This window comes from Salmo trutta, chromosome 37, assembly GCF_901001165.1.
Source record: "Salmo trutta chromosome 37, fSalTru1.1, whole genome shotgun sequence".
Lineage (NCBI taxonomy): Eukaryota > Metazoa > Chordata > Actinopteri > Salmoniformes > Salmonidae > Salmo > Salmo trutta.
The window spans coordinates 20,550,795-20,569,392 of NC_042993.1; the positions used below are offsets into that span (position 1 = coordinate 20,550,795).

Consider the following 18,598-nt stretch of genomic DNA (forward strand, 5'->3'; position numbering starts at 1 on the left):
AGGACTCGTTTTACTGTGGATATAGATACTTTTGTACCTGTTTCCTCCAGCATCTTCAAGTTCCTTTGCTGTTGTTCTGGGATTGATTTTCACTTTTCGCACCAAAGTACGTTCATCTCTAGGAGACAGAACGCGTCTCCTTCCTGAGCGGTATGACGGCTGCGTGGTCCCATGGTGTTTATACTTGCGTACTATTGTTTGTACAGATGAACGTGGTACATTCAGGTGTTTGGAAATTGCTCCCAAGGATGAACCAGACTTGTGGAGGTCTACAATTTTTTTTCTGCAGTCTTGGCTGATTTCTTTTGATTTTCCCATGATGTCAAGCAGAGAGGCACTGAGTTTGAAGGTAGGCCTTGAAATACATCCACAGGTACACCTCCAATTGCCACAAATGATGGCAATTACCCTATCAGAAGCTTCTAAAGCTATGACATCATTTTCTGGAATTTTCCAAGCTGTTTAAAGGCACAATCAACTTAGTGTATGTAAACTTCTGACCCACTGGAATTGTGATTAAGTGAAATAATCTGTCTGTAAACAACTGTTGGAAAAATTACTTGCCATGACTTGCCAAAACTATAGTTTAACAAGAAATTTGTGGAGTGGTTGAAAAACGAGTTTTAATGACGCCAACCTAAGTTTATGTCAACTTCCGACTTCAACTGTATGTATGTATGCCCATGGTACATCTCTTAACTTAATTTGAAAAAGCTAAGGGATTTGTTAAGAAATGGCAGGGTTATTGATAAATTAGGAAATATTTTTAACTTTTTAGGGTCATTACCATGATGAACCATGTTATGTTTGGAATTAGTTTCCTTACTTTTTTTTAAGATCTCATTTAACAATTCACTTTAACTATGCTTCAAATAATTGTGAGCGGACCAAGTCATTTGGTGTCACTCTAAAGTGGAAAGGTGGAATAAACGAGTCCAGAGTAGGTTTTCTTGATTCAACACAGTTCTCTATTGAGGGATTTCTGACAATACAAACACTCCAACACAGTCAATGAGAATCTCCAAAGGAACAACATACATCTTCTTTAGATGACACAGGATCACATTACGATTATCTTCAAACTATAACAACAATCACATATTCATCACCGTCTTAATGGCTCTTCATGGATAGCACCTCTCTCTCCGTAGCCATTCCCCAACGATAGTTTATCTTCCTCTCTTCTTGCTAGTTCCATCCTCTCTCTTGTAGGGGAAAGAGAATATCTCATTAGTACCGTCAGCTGTGCTTAATTGACTCTGGTTACCTGGTCTCACATGCCTTGTTGGGCTACTATCCGTGAGCCCAGCCTGCCCTCTGGTGGTCCTTCCACATACCTCCCCCCTCAGGACCGGACCGGAGGGTCGGGCGCCAGACGCACCGTCTTGGTCGCGTCGGGACAGCGCGTCTGCATTCCCGTTCCTCGATCCGGCCCTGTGGATGACATGGAAAGAGAACGGTTGTAAAGCAAGAAACCATCTGGCTATTCGGTTGTTATTGTTTCTCTTACCAGCCATCCACGTGAGGGGCGCATGGTCCGTAACTAATGCAAACCTCCGACCCAGTAGGTAGTACCGGAGATAATCGAGGGCCCACTTAATGGCTAGGGCCTCTTTCTCTACGGTAGCATATCTCTGTTCCCGATCGCTGAGCTTTCTACTTATAAAGAGAATCGGCCTCTCTGCTTCGCCTTCACCCTGAGCTAGTACGGCCCCGAGCCCCGTATCCGAGGCGTCTACCTGTACAATGAACTCTTGTGAGAAGTCTGGAGCCTGTAGGACGGGATCAGAACACAAGCCCTCTTTTAGCAATTGGAAGGCCTCCTCCGCCTCATCTTTCCACTCTACCCGGTTTGGCAAGTTTTTCTTGATGAGGTTTGTGAGGGGGTTGGCAATGGTTGCATATCCAGGGATAAAACGGCGATAATATCCCGTTATCCCTAAGAAGGCCCGAACGTCCCGCTTGGTCTGGGGTCGAGGCCAGTCCCGAATTGCCCTGGTCTTCTCTGCCTGTGGGCGTATTTTCCCATTCCCCACGGTGTACCCCAGGTATTCCGCTTCGGACAGACCCAGGCAGCATTTTTTGGGATTGGCCGTCAACCCTGTGGCTTCCAGACTCATGAGCACCGCCCGTAGTCGTAGGAGGTGACTATCCCAGTCCTCGCTGTGGATGACCACATCATCTATGTACGCCGCTGCGTACTCTTGATGGGGCCGTAGAATGGCATCCATGAGGCGTTGGAAAGTTGCAGCAGCACCATGCAGTCCGAAGGGCATCCTCACATACTGAAAAAGCCCCTCCGGTGTGGCGAAGGCGGTCTTTGGGCGGTCCTCTGGAGCCACCGGCACTTGCCAATATCCCTTCGTCAAATCCAGGGTGGTGATGAACTTGGCCTTTCCTAAGCGCTCCAAAAGTTCATCCACGCGGGGCATGGGATACGCGTCGAATGTAGAGATTGCATTCACGCTCCTAAAGTCGTTGCAGAGTCTCATACTACCATCGGGTTTGGGGACCAGGACTATAGGACTGGACCACTCACTCGTCGATGGCTCGATCACACCCATCCTCAGCATCTCCCTTACCTCGTTCTTGGCGATGACTCGGCGGGCCTCAGGAATCCTGTACGGACGGATATGCACCTTCTTGCCGGGTTCAGTGTGGATATGGTGGAACAAGACATCTGTTTGTCCTGGGAATGGAGAGAATACCCGGCCGAAGTGAATAATCAGCTTGTCTAGCTGTCTCGACTGTTCCGGCAAGAGAGTTTGGCCATGGCGCACCTGTGGTAGAACCTCCTCTTTTCCTTGGCCCTCCATGGCCATCAAAGCCACCTCCTCCTCTCTTCCATGGTACTTCTTCAACAGGTTTATGTGATAGAGTTGGACCTTCTTCCTCCTGTCGGGTTGTCTGATGAGGTAATTGACCGGTGAGACCCTTTTCATTACCTCGTAGGGCCCCCTCCACTGCGCCAGCAAGCGGTGTTCCGCTGTGGGCACGAGCACCATCACTTTCTCTCCCACGGAGAACTCACGGGATGTCGCGGACTTATCGTAGGCCCAGCCTTGGGTCCTTTGCGCCTTCTCCATATGCTCTTTTACTATGGGCCATACTGCCGACAGGCGGTCTCTCATCAGGGTAACATGTTCTATTGTGGATCGAAAGGGACATGGTTGGGTCTCCCAGGTCTCCTTGGCTAAGTCGAGGATCCCTCGACAGGGTCTGCCGTAGAGCAATTCAAACGGGGAGAATCCAGTGGACGCCTGGGGTACTTCTCGCAGGGCAAACATTAAGTGTGGGAGAAGCATGTCCCAGTTTTTCCCGTCTCTGGACACCACTCTTCTCAACATGCTTTTAATCGTTTTGTTCAAGCGTTCGCACAACCCGTCTGTTTGAGGGTGGAATATGCTTGTACGTATCTGTTGAACCTGATATAACCGACACAAGTCCTTCATCAACCGGGACATGAACGGGGTTCCCTGATCGGTTAGGATCGTCTTGGGAAGGCCTACCCGAGAGAACATCATGAACAATTCCTTGGCAATTCCCTTGGACGACATGTTACGCAGGGGTATGGCCTCTGGGAACTTGGTAGCGTAATCTACGACCACTAGGATGTACTCGTGTCCTCTGGCAGATTTTGGGAGGGGTCCCACGAGGTCCATAGCTATGCTTTCAAAGGGAGTCTCTATGATGGGGAGAGGAATCAAAGGGTTACGTAGGTGTGGCCGTGGAGCTGTACGCTGACATTGATCACACGTCCTACAATACCTGGCCACATCCCGGGTGACACGGGGCCAATAGAATCTCTGCATGATTCTGTCAATAGTCTTGTCCCGTGCCAGGTGTCCTCCTAGGACGTGGGAATGGGCTAACTGTAGGACTGTATCCCTGTATGGTCTAGGCACCATTAGTAATTCCTGGATTTCCCCCCTTCGTTGCACGACCCAATATAAGAGACCCCGCCTGATTGCATAGTAAGGAAGAGGGGGCTCACCTGATCCGTCGACGTTCCTCCCGTCGATCACCTTCACCTTCCTCATGGCCTCCCTTAGGTCTGGGTCTCTATGCTGCGAGGTGCCGAACTGTCCCTTTAATTCCTGGGGCAGGTCAACCTCGGTAGAAGGGTGTGGAGGTTGTTCCCCATCCCCTCCAGGGGTGACCGAGGAGAATCCCTTCCAGGTTCCCTCCTCGGATGGGGCTTCAAATATATCTCTTAGCGCCTGGTTGCTCCTTCCTTCCTGCGTCGTGTATAACCCTTCGCAGGTGTCTTCATCGGTGGTTTCCTGGAATATCTGTCGTAAACGTTGGGTCTCTATTTCTTCCTCTGCTCCAGAGGACAAGGACGAGGCTACGTCGCCTTGTAGGACTACTACCTCGGGCTTGGATTTGTTTTTTTTCTTCTTTCCTGTCCCCCTTCTTCCCATGCATAACGTCATCTGCCGCAGCTCTTTATATAGAGGACAGTCTCTCCCTATCAATAATGGCACCTTCAGCTGGGGTACTTTCCCTGCCCTGACTGTACACCTTCCTTTCGGAGTGAGAATAGACAGATTCACGGTGGGGTAATAGTGGGTGTCTCCATGGATACAGGACACGGCTACTTTGTCTGGTAGCAGTGTTGCTGAGGTCACCATCCGCTCCTCTACTAACGTAACCATACTTCCCAAGTCGAGAATGGCAACCACATCTTGTCCTTCTACTCGAACCGGAATCTCTGGGGCTGGGGCTATTTCTGTTAACCAACAGTGTTGATTATGCCCTCTCGAACCGGGATGCGTGGGGATGGGCAGCGATGACTCCGTGACCATGGACTCGTCCTTGCTAGGACATTGTGAGGCATAATGGTCTGGAGACTGACATTTAAAACACCGACCCTGCTGTGTGGGGGATGACTTCTCCCACCTCCGGAGGGGGTTTGGAGGTTTCGGTGGCGGACGTGCCGGGGCGAGTCGTGGTACGGGATTTGCAGAATCCTTCAGTTCCTTCTTGTCCCCTTTTAACAACTCCCCTGTAGATCGGTATGTTTCCACCGCCTGGGCTATGTCGTCGGCTGACAACGGGTTGGTTTGACCCACAACCCTTTTTAAGTCACTGGGTAATTCCCTCAATATCTTGTCCACAACGAGGGTCTCTATTACGTGTCCTACTCCCTTTCCGGGTTCCAGCCACTGTTTCATCAGTCGTATTAGAGCGAAGATCTGGGCACGGACGGGTTGGTCAGCCATATAGGTCCACTGATGGAACTTCACAGCTCTATCTCTGGCAGTCAGCTGGTACCGGGACAGGATCTCGGTTTTTAGTCGCCCATAGTCCGCAGCTTCGTGGGAATCCAGGTCAAAATAGGCTTCCTGGGCCACCCCGGTCAAAAGAGGGGCTAATGCGCTCGCCCATTCTGTGGGCGGCCACTCTTCCAAGGTGGCCGTCCTTTCGAAGGTCATGAGGAAGGCCTCGATATCATCCTCCTTGGAGAGACGAGGTAAGATGGCATGAGCAGCCGCTCTAGGCTTCACTCTAGGTTCTTCTCGCCCACTCAGCTGTCGTTGCAGGAGTTCTATGGTTGTCTGCTGTGCCGTGATCAACTGTTGTAGTAGGGCGTTGTCCATCGTTCTTGAATGGTTCCTCTTTCTACTGGAAGAATCTTGATTTACTCACTTATCCTTGTGTCACTCGTCCACCTATGCCCACATTCTCCACCAATGTGAGCGGACCAAGTCATTTGGTGTCACTCTAAAGTGGAAAGGTGGAATAAACGAGTCCAGAGTAGGTTTTCTTGATTCAACACAGTTCTCTATTGAGGGATTTCTGACAATACAAACACTCCAACACAGTCAATGAGAATCTCCAAAGGAACAACATACATCTTCTTTAGATGACACAGGATCACATTACGATTATCTTCAAACTATAACAACAATCACATATTCATCACCGTCTTAATGGCTCTTCATGGATAGCACCTCTCTCTCCGTAGCCATTCCCCAACGATAGTTTATCTTCCTCTCTTCTTGCTAGTTCCATCCTCTCTCTTGTAGGGGAAAGAGAATATCTCATTAGTACCGTCAGCTGTGCTTAATTGACTCTGGTTACCTGGTCTCACATGCCTTGTTGGGCTACTATCCGTGAGCCCAGCCTGCCCTCTGGTGGTCCTTCCACATAATCATAAAAAAATCCTAATGGACTGTCAGATTCACTCCAAATGTGGTCTTTGGACCGATCGCAATAGTCCCTAAAGAATAAGAAAATAATGTTGATGCATTCAAAGATGTACACACTATACCAGTCGATGCATATTAGCACTAATATGCCAAAAGAAAATACTTATAATTTTTACGTTTCCATTTTAACCAGTGTAAATCCACTCCACAGTGGCCTATCAACTTGAAACTTGTAATCGCTATCATGGACTTCCCTAAGATGAAACGCACTGTATTTGGTATTGATATCTCAAAAAACAAGGAAACTATTAACTCATTATTTGAATATGTAACGCGAATACTCAATCATCTTCTCCTCATGAACCATGCATCAGATTCACTCCAGATGTTGTATTTCGACTCATTACATCAGTCTTCAATGGGTTAGAATTGTTTTGTTATTGCATTCATATGGCTGCACTGTACCAATAGATGCACGTTAGCACATATGCTAATGCTAAAAATCCTTTACAAATCTTCTTATGAACCATAAATCAGATTTGACTCCAGATTTGGTATATAGACGGGTTGGTTGTTTAGCAACAAAACCGACACACGCGCTGCTACGGGGCAAAACAGACTGGGTTGGATTAGATTGTCGACAACATGTAAACCTATATTTCTTCCATGTTTAGTCTCTCAGAAACATTGTTACAGTTGTTGGTTAGCTAGCTAGTCAATTTTAGCCATATTAGTATTGACTTGAAATCAGTCTAAACACCTCAAAACAAGACATGGTATCAAGAACAAGATTAAACTAGCTGAAACGAGTCACTTACGATTCCCCACATTGCAGTATCTTGTCATTGTTGGTAGCTATCTGGCCATCCAGAATCACAACACAGACTTCTGCCCCATTGACGTGTGCACATAGTTTCCGTGACGTTGTTAGCTAACCCATCTATAGACTCAATGAATTAACCTCTAATGAATTTGAGAATGATTAGTTGCTGCATTCAAAGTCGGCCACGCTACACCACTAGATGGCCCTTATAGCCCTGGTGTGATAAGAACTGAACCGATGAACATGGGGCCATGAAATTTGGTATGTAAACCTTATGTATATGTCCTTAGAAGTTGTGTGAATATAAAGTCAGATCAGCCCTACTACTCTGAGTATGAATGAGACTCAGGTCCACCCCAGAAAATTAAGAAAAACGTGAGCTTTACACCTCTGTTTTGTTCCCAGGGGATGTTCAACACCGTGCTGGAGGTGGCAAAATTCGAAGGGGCCTCCATCCGAACAGTCAGTGGGGTCAGAGGTCAAATTAAGAAGGCCCTGTCAACGCCGGCGGGAGCCTACAGAGCCACGTTCGAAGACAGGCTGCTGATGAGTGGTGAGCAACTGGCGCAGTCTAGAGCATTTCATAGTCCCAAAAACAACCCGTAGCCCCCGCACCCTACCCTCTATGCGCTTATGGAGATCTGAAGGCTTGGATAGGTGAAAGTAATATGATGAACATTCCAGGAGTAATAGGATTTATACAATTTGACAAATTAATGTATTGCCTACAGCAGGTTGGTCCTACTGTTTTGGTTGCACATTTCATGGAAGCTTCTATGGACGTTACAGTAATTTACATGGAATACTGCCTTTATATTCCTATCTAGTACTTCTGGGTGTGTTTACATATTACGTCCCTGTGCTCCTGTTACATGTTGTTCATTACTGTTGTTCATTCCGTACGCGTCATGCATCTAGGCCTACATTTAAACGTGCCTACCGTGTCCGGATTCCCTATTCCCACGCTATATTCAAATGCCAGTATGCATTCTACAAACGGTGAAATAGGCAAAATATGATAACACAACAACTGATGGCTGTAGCTAACCTCTGTAGCTAACCTCTGTAGCTAGCCAGCTAACCTCTGTAGCTAGCCAGCTAACCTCTGTAGCTAGCCAGCTATGCTGAAGGGATTGCAAATGGGTTAGCGTAACTCTAGCCAAAAAAAATGATATTCCAAATATTAGCTAGCTGGCTAGCATTTATGAGGCCAGCAAACACGTTACTCACACACTAGGGACATATTTACTCCAACGTTATAATGAAAAGGTGCCTCAGTCCCAGAACAGAAGTATTCTTGAGACTTGTGGGAGGAGTGTTGATGACTTCGCCTACTGCACACAATGCCTGACTACCTTCTGAAGTGGGCAGCCAGATCTGAACACAATCAGACCACACTTTTGTGCATCTAGACCTGTCTTTTCATTGCAGTCTTTGTATTCTGATAGCAGAAGTCACATACAGTGGGGGGAAAAAGTATTTGATCCCCTGCTGATTTTGTACGTTTGCCCACTTACAAAGAAATGATCAGTCTATAATTTTAATGGTAGGTTTATATGAACAGTGAGAGACAGAATAACAACAAAAAAATCCAGAAAAGCGCATGTCAAAAATGTTATAAAATGATTTCCATTTTAATGAGGGAAATAAGTATTTGACCCCTCTGCAAAATATGACTTAGTACTTGGTGGCAAAACCCTTGTTGGCAATCAGAGGTCAGACATTTCTTGTAGTTGGCCACCAGGTTTGCACACATCTCAGGAGGGATTTTGTCCCACTCCTCTTTGCAGATCTTCTCCAAGTCATTAAGGTTTCGAGGCTGACGTTTGGCAACTCGAACCTTCAGCTCCCTCCACAGATTGTCTATGGGATTAAGGTCTGGAGACTGGCTAGGCCACTCCAGGCCCTTAATGTGCTTCTTCTTGAACTACTCCTTTGTTGCCTTGGCCGTGTGTTTTGGGTCATTGTCATGCTGGAATACCCATCCACGACCCATTTTCAATGCCCTGGCTGAGGGAAGGAGGTTCTCACCCAAGATTTGACAGTACATGGCCACGTCAAATGATGCGGTGAAGTTGTCCTGTCCCCTTAGCAGAAAAACACCCCCAAAGCATAATGTTTCCACCTCCATGTTTGACGGTGGAGATGGTGTTCTTGGGGTCATAGGCAGCATTCCTCCTCCTCCAAACACGGCGAGTTGAGTTGATGCCAAAGAGCTCCATTTTGGTCTCATCTGACCACAACACTTTCACCAGTTGTCCTCTGAATCATTCAGATGTTCATTGCCAAACTTCAGACGGGCATGTATATGTATTCTTGAGCAGGGGGACCTTGCGGGCGCTGCAGGATTTCAGTCCTTCACGACGTAGTGTGTTACCAATTGTTTTCTTGGTGACTATGGTCCCAGCTGCCTTGAGATCATTGACAAGATCCTCCCGTGTAGTTCTGGGCTGATTCCTCACCGTTCTCATGATCATTGCAACCCCACGAGGTGAGATCTTGCATGGAGCCCCAGGCCGAGGGATATTGACAGTTCTTTTGTGTTTCTTCCATTTGCGAATAATCGCACCAAATGTTGTCACCTTCTCACCAAGCTGCTTGGCGATGGTCTTGTAGCCCATTCCAGCCTTGTGTAGGTCTACAATCATGTCCCTGACATCCTTGGAGAGCTCTTTGGTCTTGGCCATGGTGGAGAGTTTGGAATCTGATTTGATTGATTGCTTCTGTGGACATGTGTCTTTTTTACAGGTAACAAGCTGCGGTTAGGAGCACTCCCTTTAAGAGTGTGCTCCTAATCTCAGCTCGTTACCTGTATAAAAGACACCTGGGAGCCAGAAATCTTTCTGATTGAGAGGGGGTCAAATACTTATTTCCCTCATTAAAATGCATATAAATTTATAACATTTTGGACATGCGTTTTTCTGGATATTTTTGTTGTTATTTTGTCTCTCACTGTTCAAATTAACCTACCATTAAAATTATAGACGTATCCTTTCTTTATCAGTGGGCAAACATACAAAATCAGCAGGGGATCAAATACTTTCCCCCCCACTGTATATGTGTCAAATGTAGACACGACCAGAGTTTCCCGCGCCAGTGAGCTCGGCACAGGAATTGTCATTCTCAATGGATGTAAAAACAGACTTTGTTTGAGGTGAAGAAAATATTACTATGAGAAGCTCCATGGCTCATTAGTGGTCGTGCGTTAAGCCAATCAGAAATTCTATCAGATCCCGAAATGGGCACATTTATATGTCAACATTTGCGATCAGGCCAGGTAGCCAATACGCTTACTTCTATGCATAAACCTTACTCAACATTGACAGGAGTGTTCCAAACAAAAGACGGTGACTAAATTGACAAAACTCATAAATGTAATGAAATAAATCAAAACTTGTTTCTCACAAGTGTAGCATAGGTTGTGCGCTCTGCAAACAGTGTTCACTCTGACAATGATTAGTCTCGCCCTCCGCAATGGATTAGTTCACTGAGAAATATATATTTGTCTTCCAACCGCCTATCGGCCAAACAATCGACCAATCAAATAATTGGGGTCAGCCATAATGTTATTAATTACGTGTGTGTGTGTGTGTGTGTGTGTAGACATTGTGTTCCTGCGCTCCTGGTACCCGGTGTCAGTCCCTCAGCTCTACAACCCCGTGACCTCCCTGCTTATGCCAGCGGGCCAGAAGGACAGTTGGTCGGGCATGAGGACGGTGGGCCAGCTGAAACACGACCTGGGGGTCCGCAACAAGCCCAACACAGACTCGCTGTACAAGGTAAGGAATGTCCGCTCACTGTTCTGCTGCTAAACCTAACCGTAACCCTAGCAAGCAGTTGACCATCTGTAGATTATCTATAGTACTATCCAAATAAAGTGTGAGCTGATCTTTTGATAAAGCTCAATTCATTAAATATGGAGGCAGACCATCAACTGTTTATTGTTCACAAAAGAGGTGTGTTTATTAGTCATTTTAGGTATTTTGGGTGAATAACGTAACTTCAAGCATTTGGTAAGTAAAAATGGTGCAAAACATAACACCACACAGATTCATTTATGAGTGCATTTCCTACTTCCTGACAATCCGAGAACCATCCAGCTGCGCACTGAAGGCGAATCTCAAAAGTCATGCATGTGTGTCTCAGATAGTGTTTTTGCATCTCAGATGGCATGTGCAGTGCATTAACACCATGGACCAGAGCTATACTCCATCACTAGCTCTGGTCCAGGGCGTTAGTGCGCTACACGCATCATTTGAGCCGCTACATATCGTAGTGGCCGACGTTGGGAAAGTGTTCAGGATTAATTTAGTTTTGTAATACTTTTTGGATACATATCCTACTTGTATATTTTTGGTAAAAAATCACTACAACTAAGCAACCACTTTTGCTTGTGCTTTAGCTGTCACCTTGATATATTGGCTACGCTAGCTAGCTAGCTGACTACTTCCCTTGCTGTAAGGTTATAGGATCTGTGGGAAAGCTGTGCTTGGCAGGCGGGGGCGAAGGACACTGTCCTGGTGTTGTGAAACACCTGCTTGCCATGCATGCTCTCCTCATTGAGTAGACTGTATCACGTGGTGACATCCAGGTGGTATCAATAGAAGTAGTTTCTCATAAAGGCTGCTATCCTACTTGGAATAAAAAAACTTGCCGCAAAATATTTGGCTACGTTAGCTAACACCAGCAACACCGTGATACAGCTGCAGGCACCTCGATACAACACCGGTCATTCGCACAGGCTTGTCGTCATGCTTCCCAAAGCATGTCACTGTGACATCCATGGTGACCAATATTACAAGTTTTTCTCATTCGCCCATCAGAATAAACATATCTCTTTAACTAGCGCCCAGCATTTAATGTCTGTTGTCCGTATGTGAAACCGAAGGCAACTTTCCACATTGGTTGGACAGTAAAGTTTGTCTAAATCTGATTTCACCACGTTAACGCTCCATCTTCTCTGGCACCATTTGACATCCGTCCTCAGCTCCAATGTCTCACAGCGTCTGTTGTATGAAAAGGTATCTGCTGAAGCCAGACTATTGGCCTGGTTGGATTCTGAACCTCTGACCTAACCCTTGACCCTTTCTCCCCCCTTGGCAGCCGGTGGTGCGAGCGCAGCGCCACTTCAACAAGCTGCACATCCCCAGGCAGCTGCAGAAGGCATTGCCCTTCAAGAGCAAGCCCAAACAGGACCAGCCCAAGGGCAAGACGCCCAAGGACCTCCAGAGGCCCGCTGTCATAAGGGAGCCCCACGAGAGGAAGGTAAGGGTCTCCTTGCGGAAACGATAAGGAAAAATCCCATTGGATTCTGTGATGATTGTCAGATTTGCTCATTTTATCTCTGATGTACTAATATGCTGTGAAAGTGAAAAACAATCCCCACCTTATTTTATAAGAAATCGGACTGGCCAAGGTGCAGGCTTTTGTTCCAGCAGTAACACATTTGATTCAACAAATGGTGGTCTAGTTTTAAGACGAAGTTGATGATCTAAATCTGTGTAAAAGCTGGGCTGTAACAAAAACCTACACTGTCCCCCCCCCCCATAATATATGGTGGGCACGCACATCAATAACTGTATATATGAATGGACAAAGCCATTGATCACGGGACGACATTCATTCCTATGTGAAGACTCCATACCACATTGAAGCCAAATTAAGTTGGTTAAGTGACGTTGCAGGCTCAGTGCTGCCCCTTCAACTAATTATCCATAACTTCTGTGTGAGATTTTTAAATAATTGTTTCAAGGACATACAACTGGTGTATTAAAGTAATTATTGGTACCATGATTATCTTATAATTTTTTATACGGTAAGATGGACCACGAAGACTGCCATTTTTTCATTCGCTGTAATGGGGTTCCTGTTTTCTGCCAACAATGCCTGCAGTACTGCTTGCAGTACCGCGATCAGCCTTGAACATTTGTGGCTTCAATGACTGCCCCTGATACACACACACACACACACACACACACACACACACACACACACACACACACAAATGACACTGCATTTGAAATCTGAGCATGTGCCCTCTCTTGTCCAACAGGTGGCGGCGCTGCTCAACGCGCTGAGCACGGTGCACAACTACAAGACCAAGAAAGCGCACACGGCGCAGCACGCTAAGCACAAGGGCTTCCTGCGGCAGCGGGACAAGGCGGAGGAGGACAAGCTCAAGAGGCAGAAGGAGGCAAAGAAGAAGCTTTACCGTATGATGGGCCAGAAGGAGAAGAAGAGTCAGAGGTCCAGTCTGAAAGGGGCGCCGCTTGATGACTGATTTGTAAATCAATATGACTCTCTTAAAGACCAGTGTAATAACTTTTTGGCCTACCAATGGAATGGAATAATCCTCTGTTTAAGCATAATCTGTTGGGCTGCAGTGGAGTAGAGTGAAATTGCCCCTAGATGCTGATCTTGGGTCAGTTTAGCATTTTCCCCGTTAATGGTTAAAGGGATACTTTGGGATTTTGGCAATGAAGCCCTTTGTCTACTTCCCTAGAGTCAGAAACTCATTCATGGATACGATTTTTATGTCTCTGCATCCAGTATGAAGGAAAGATTGGGAGAGGGGAAGCTGTTCCTAGATCTGTACCTAGGGGAATCTTCACCCAGAGAGTCTGCAGTACTGGGGTAGGAGACAGTGTAAATGCAAGGAATGGATGAACATCCTTCAGCTTCTGTAGCCTGGTTGTGTAATGTGGTTTTTCAACCCCAGTTATTGACACCTCATTTTGAGTGGTTCCATAGAGGAACTAGGAAGAACTGTATATTAGTCATATCTTGACCACTTGTCTAGCTTCAATCTTGCGTGGTGTTTTAATAAAAAATAAATAGCAAAAATAGTATGCGAGTGCCTCAACTCTAAAAGAGAATAAAAGTAAAGTGTAATTCTCTAATATATTTTGATCGAGTAGAAGTTTTGTAATGGCTAGGTTGTTACAAATGCACTGATAAGTGGAAGCACATGGCATTTCAGCAACTTTGAAGTTGTGCCTGTTGTCAGAGAGAACTCATCATGGATATAACCCGTTTTAGCATGGACATTGCCATTGTGGACTTCCACCATTTTAAAGTAGTCAACCGGATGGGATGCCTGAGTTGGGAGCAATCAGCCAATGAAGAAAAATGTACGACTTTAAAATGGAGATAGTATGGGCAGTGCTATTGTGGCTGTCAGATGCTAGAGCCCCACAGCGGAGGTGCCATAATACCCAAGTGACAGGGGTTGCAACAATGGCAGCGGACAATTTTAGAAAGAGAGGGTCCAGATTGTCTAGCCCAGCTGATTTGTACCGGTCCAGGTTTTGCAGCTCTTTCAGAACATCTGCTACAGGGTAATGGTAATCATTTTTCCACCATTAATTTTCCCCATAGGGAATTTTAGAATCACTTAAAATGAGGGCTGTGTTCCATGTAGGCTTAACTTGGCGGGACGTTTTGATAACCATGTAAATCTCTCATGCAAAGTGACTTATTAATATATTCGGCTCTATTTACACTCAGATTCTAAAATGCTAATTAGACATCATGCAAGACTACAAATCCCTACAAGATCATGCACGTCATCTCTGACACCTTTGCGAACAGGTATTGTGTCAATTTAAAACTTGCACAAGACAGCTCACAGAAGTGTCAATTTTAAAGACATTTATTCATTACCAAATTTTGCTAACATCAGACAGTTAATCCAGAGATTCTTACCTTTGCCTCTATTCGGCAGTCAGATCATCGTGGCATTTGTAGTTCTTTATGATGGCTACATTAGCATTTAATTTTGGGGGGGTTAAATACAGGCAAATATATTGATAAAAGCCACCTTGTCCTAGACTAGAGAGATTTTACATGGCTATCAAAATGTCACGGCAGGGTAAGCTGACACAAAACACGGCCCTTATGATTTTCTAAAACCCCCATGGAGAAAAATGAATGGTGGATAAGCGATTGGAACCATTTCCTTGTTTGACCACTAGGTTTCATGCAGGGATGCAAACTCGTGAGGGCCCAACATGCGGTGAACATGCAAAAAAAAATCCTGCTAGGGGGAAAAATAACTTACATTTACTTTGAATTGAATGTCATTACATACCAGACATTTTTAGTGTATCCTCAGCCATTTCTTTTTGCAGTGTCTCCATGTGTTTTTGAAGGTTCCATATCAATTTGGGAAGGGGATGTTGGAAGTTCTTTGCAACTTCCTTGACCAGCTACACCAAAAAATTAAATAGTTTTTGACCTAATTGTCACATAACAGCTAACCATTCATTATTGAAAATATAACTATCAAACCTGTATTACAAAGACCCCGCAGCTGACGGTGTCCTGCTGCATGGTGTGAGTTATTTCCCCCTCCTTTCCACTTTATGTCCACCCAGTCGTGTTTTCCATAGCAGGGTCTTCTCATTTTGAAGTATTCTCTTTTTTATGTAAACATAATGGAATTCTGATTAGTTATAGGCAAATGAATACACAAGCCAAATTTGAATTCCTTATCACTATAATCTAGTAGTAATTTAGTAGTAGAGGTAATTTCCTTTATGCCCCATTCAACACACAGCCTAAATTATAGCCACTGAACCATTTACAGGACAATAATAAAAGTAGCTTATTGGATCCAACCCTATCAGAGTGAATAAATGTAGAGCGTTTGTAGACTTTAAGAAAAAAATATTAAGTGACAGTTTCCTCAGTACGTGCTTAAAGAAAGTCATATCACAAAGATCACAGATGACAGTGCCCACCAAATCTATGACAATAGAGAATGAATTGTAATCACCAAAGTGTGTTTGTCAAAATAATATCTGAAAATATCAGCTGTTGAACATAATACTTCTATTTGCAATAGTAATTTATGATGTATGCAGTTGAGGAATATTCCATGTGCCAACACTACATGTAGAACGGACATAAGACATTCCCACATAACTTTTAAAATGTATTTTATTTTTAATTTCACCTTTATTCAACCAGGTAGGCCAGTTTAGAACAAGTTCTCATTTACAACTGCGACCTGGCCAAGATAAAGCAAACCAGTGTGACGCAAACAACACAGAGTTACACATGGAATAAACAAACATACTGTCAATAACACAATAGAAAACTCTATATACAGTGTGTGCCAATGAAGTAAGATTAGGGAGGTAAGGCAATAAATAGGCCGTAGTGGCGAAATAATTACAATTTAGCAATTAAACACTGGAGTGATAGATGAGCAGAAGATGAATGTGCAAGTAGAGATACTGGGGTGCAAAAGGAGAAGAAAAAAATATATATAAATAATATGGGGGATGAGGTAGTTGGATGGGCTGTTTACAGAAGGGCTATGTACAGGTGCAATGATCTGTAAGCTGCTCTGATAGCTGGTGCTTAAAGATAGTGAGGGAGATATGAGTCTCCAGCTTCAGTGATTTTTGCAATTCCTTCCAGTCATTGGCAGCCGAGACCTGGAAGGAAAGGCGGCCAAAGGAGGAATTGGCTTTGGGGGTGACCAGTGAAATATACCTGATGGAGCGCGTGCTACGGGTGGGTGCTGCTATGGTGACCAGTGAGCTGAGATAAGGTGGGGCTTTACCTAGCAAGGACTTATAGATGACCTGGAGCCAATGGGTTTGGCGACGAATATGAAGCGAGGGCCAGCCAACGAGAGCATACAGGTCGCAGTGGTGGGTAGCATATGGGGCTTTGGTGACAAAACAGATGGCACTGTGATAGACTGCATCCAATTTGCTGAGTAGAGTGTTGGAGGCAATTTTGTAAATGACATCGCCGAAGTCAAGGATCGGTAGGATAGTCAGTTTTACAAGGGTATGTTTGGCAGCATGAGTGAAGGATGCTTTGTTGCGAAATAGGAAGCCAATTCTAGATTTAATTTTCTATTGGAGATGCTTAATATGAGTCTTGAAGGACAGTTTACAGTCTAACCAGACACCTAGGTATTTATAGTTGTCCACATATTCTAAGTCAGAACCGTCCAGAGTAGTGATGCTAGGCGGGCGGGCAGGTGCGGGCAGCGATCGGTTGAAGAGCATGCATTTAGTTTTACTTGCATTTAAGAGCAGTTGGAGGCCACGGAAGGAGAGTTGTATGGTTAGTTAACACAGTGTCCAAAGAAGGGCCAGAAGTATACAGAATGGTGTCGTCTACGTAGAAGTGGATCAGAGAATCACCAGCCGCAAGAGCAACATCATTGATGTATACAGAGAAAAGAGTCGACCCGAGAATTGAACCCTGTGGCACCCCCATAGAGGCTGCAAGAGGTCCGGACAACAGGTACTCAGATTTGACACACTGAACTCTATCTGAGAAGTAGTTGGTGAACCAGGCGAGGCAGTCATTTGAGAAACCAAGGCTGTTGAGTCTGCCGATAAGTTCCTAACTTTCCTGAAAAGTTGCATATCGCGGGGACTATTCGATGCTAATGCAGTACGCCACAGGATGTTTTTGTGCTGGTCAAGGGCAGTCAGGTCTGGAGTGAACCAAGGGCTATATCTGTTCCCAGTTCTACATTTTTTGAATGAGGCATGCTTATTTAAGATGGTGAGGAAAGCACTTTTAAAGAATAACCAGGCATCCTCTACTGACGGAATGAGGTCAATATATTTTTCAGGATACCCGGGCCAGGTCGATTAGAAAGGCCTACTCGCTGAAGTGTTTTAGGGAGCGTTTGACAGTGATGAGGGGTGGTCGTTTGACCGCGGACCCATTACGGATGCAGGCAATAAGGCAGTGATCGCTGAGATCCTGGTTGAAGACAGCAGAGGTGTATTTAGAGGACAGGTTGGTCAAGATGATATCTATGAGGGTGTCCATGTTTACGGATTTGGGGTTGTACCTGGTAGGTTCCATGATCATTTGTGTGAGATTGAGGGCATCTAGCTTAGGGGTGGCCGGGGTGTTAAGCATATCCCAGTTTAGGTCACCTAACAGTACAAACTCTGAAGATAAATGGGGGGCAATTAATTCCTTCTTCCTAATTCCACCTTCCGGAGACACCTGAAACCCCACCTCTTTAAGGAATACCTGGGATAGGAAAAAGTAATCCTTCTAACCCCCCCCCCCCTAAAATATTTAGATGCACTATTGTAAAGTGGTTGTTCCACTGGATATCATAAGGTGAATGCACCAATTTGTAAGTCGCTCTGGATAAGAGCGTCTGCTAAATTACTTAAATGTAAATGTAATTCACATATGGTGTCCAGGGCGCAGCTGGGGGCTGAGGGGGGTCTGTATCAAGCGGCAACAGTGAAAGACTTATTTCTGGAAAGGTGGATTTTTAAAAGTAGAAGCTCAAACTGTTTGGGCACAGACCTGGATAGCATGACAGAACTCTGCAGGTTATCTCCGCAGTAGATTGCAACTCCACCCCCTTTGGCAGTCCTGTCTTGGGGGAAATGTATAAACATACATAGAGGCATTTTTCAGCTATGATTTTACCACTCAGAATCCAGAATGGATATGACAATGTGGCCAGCACAGGACGTAATACACCCTTACAACAATCTACTTTTTGATCTTCTTGACTTATCTGGTAAACTGTTACTATGTGTCAAGAAAAGATCCCCAATTAGGGGTTAGTGTACTCCAGTAAAAAAGGGCTGGTTTTGATTAAAAACGATTGCCT

At 45.1% G+C, this 18,598-nt stretch overlaps 1 protein-coding gene across 2 annotated transcripts in view; it reads left to right on the plus strand.

Annotated features, from left to right (window-relative positions):
* Positions 1-15,231, plus strand: part of LOC115176672 (ribosome biogenesis protein BMS1 homolog) — a 40,640-nt gene extending 25,409 nt beyond the window's left edge. For both annotated transcript variants that reach the window (XM_029736831.1, XM_029736832.1), the window contains 4 exons: positions 7,384-7,531; positions 10,582-10,757; positions 12,082-12,243; positions 13,031-15,231. In XM_029736831.1, coding sequence (XP_029592691.1) covers positions 7,384-7,531; positions 10,582-10,757; positions 12,082-12,243; positions 13,031-13,258 — 714 coding nt within the window. In that variant the 3' untranslated portion in view covers positions 13,259-15,231. The remainder of the gene's footprint in view (positions 1-7,383; positions 7,532-10,581; positions 10,758-12,081; positions 12,244-13,030) is intronic.
* Positions 15,232-18,598: the final 3,367 nt, after the last annotated feature.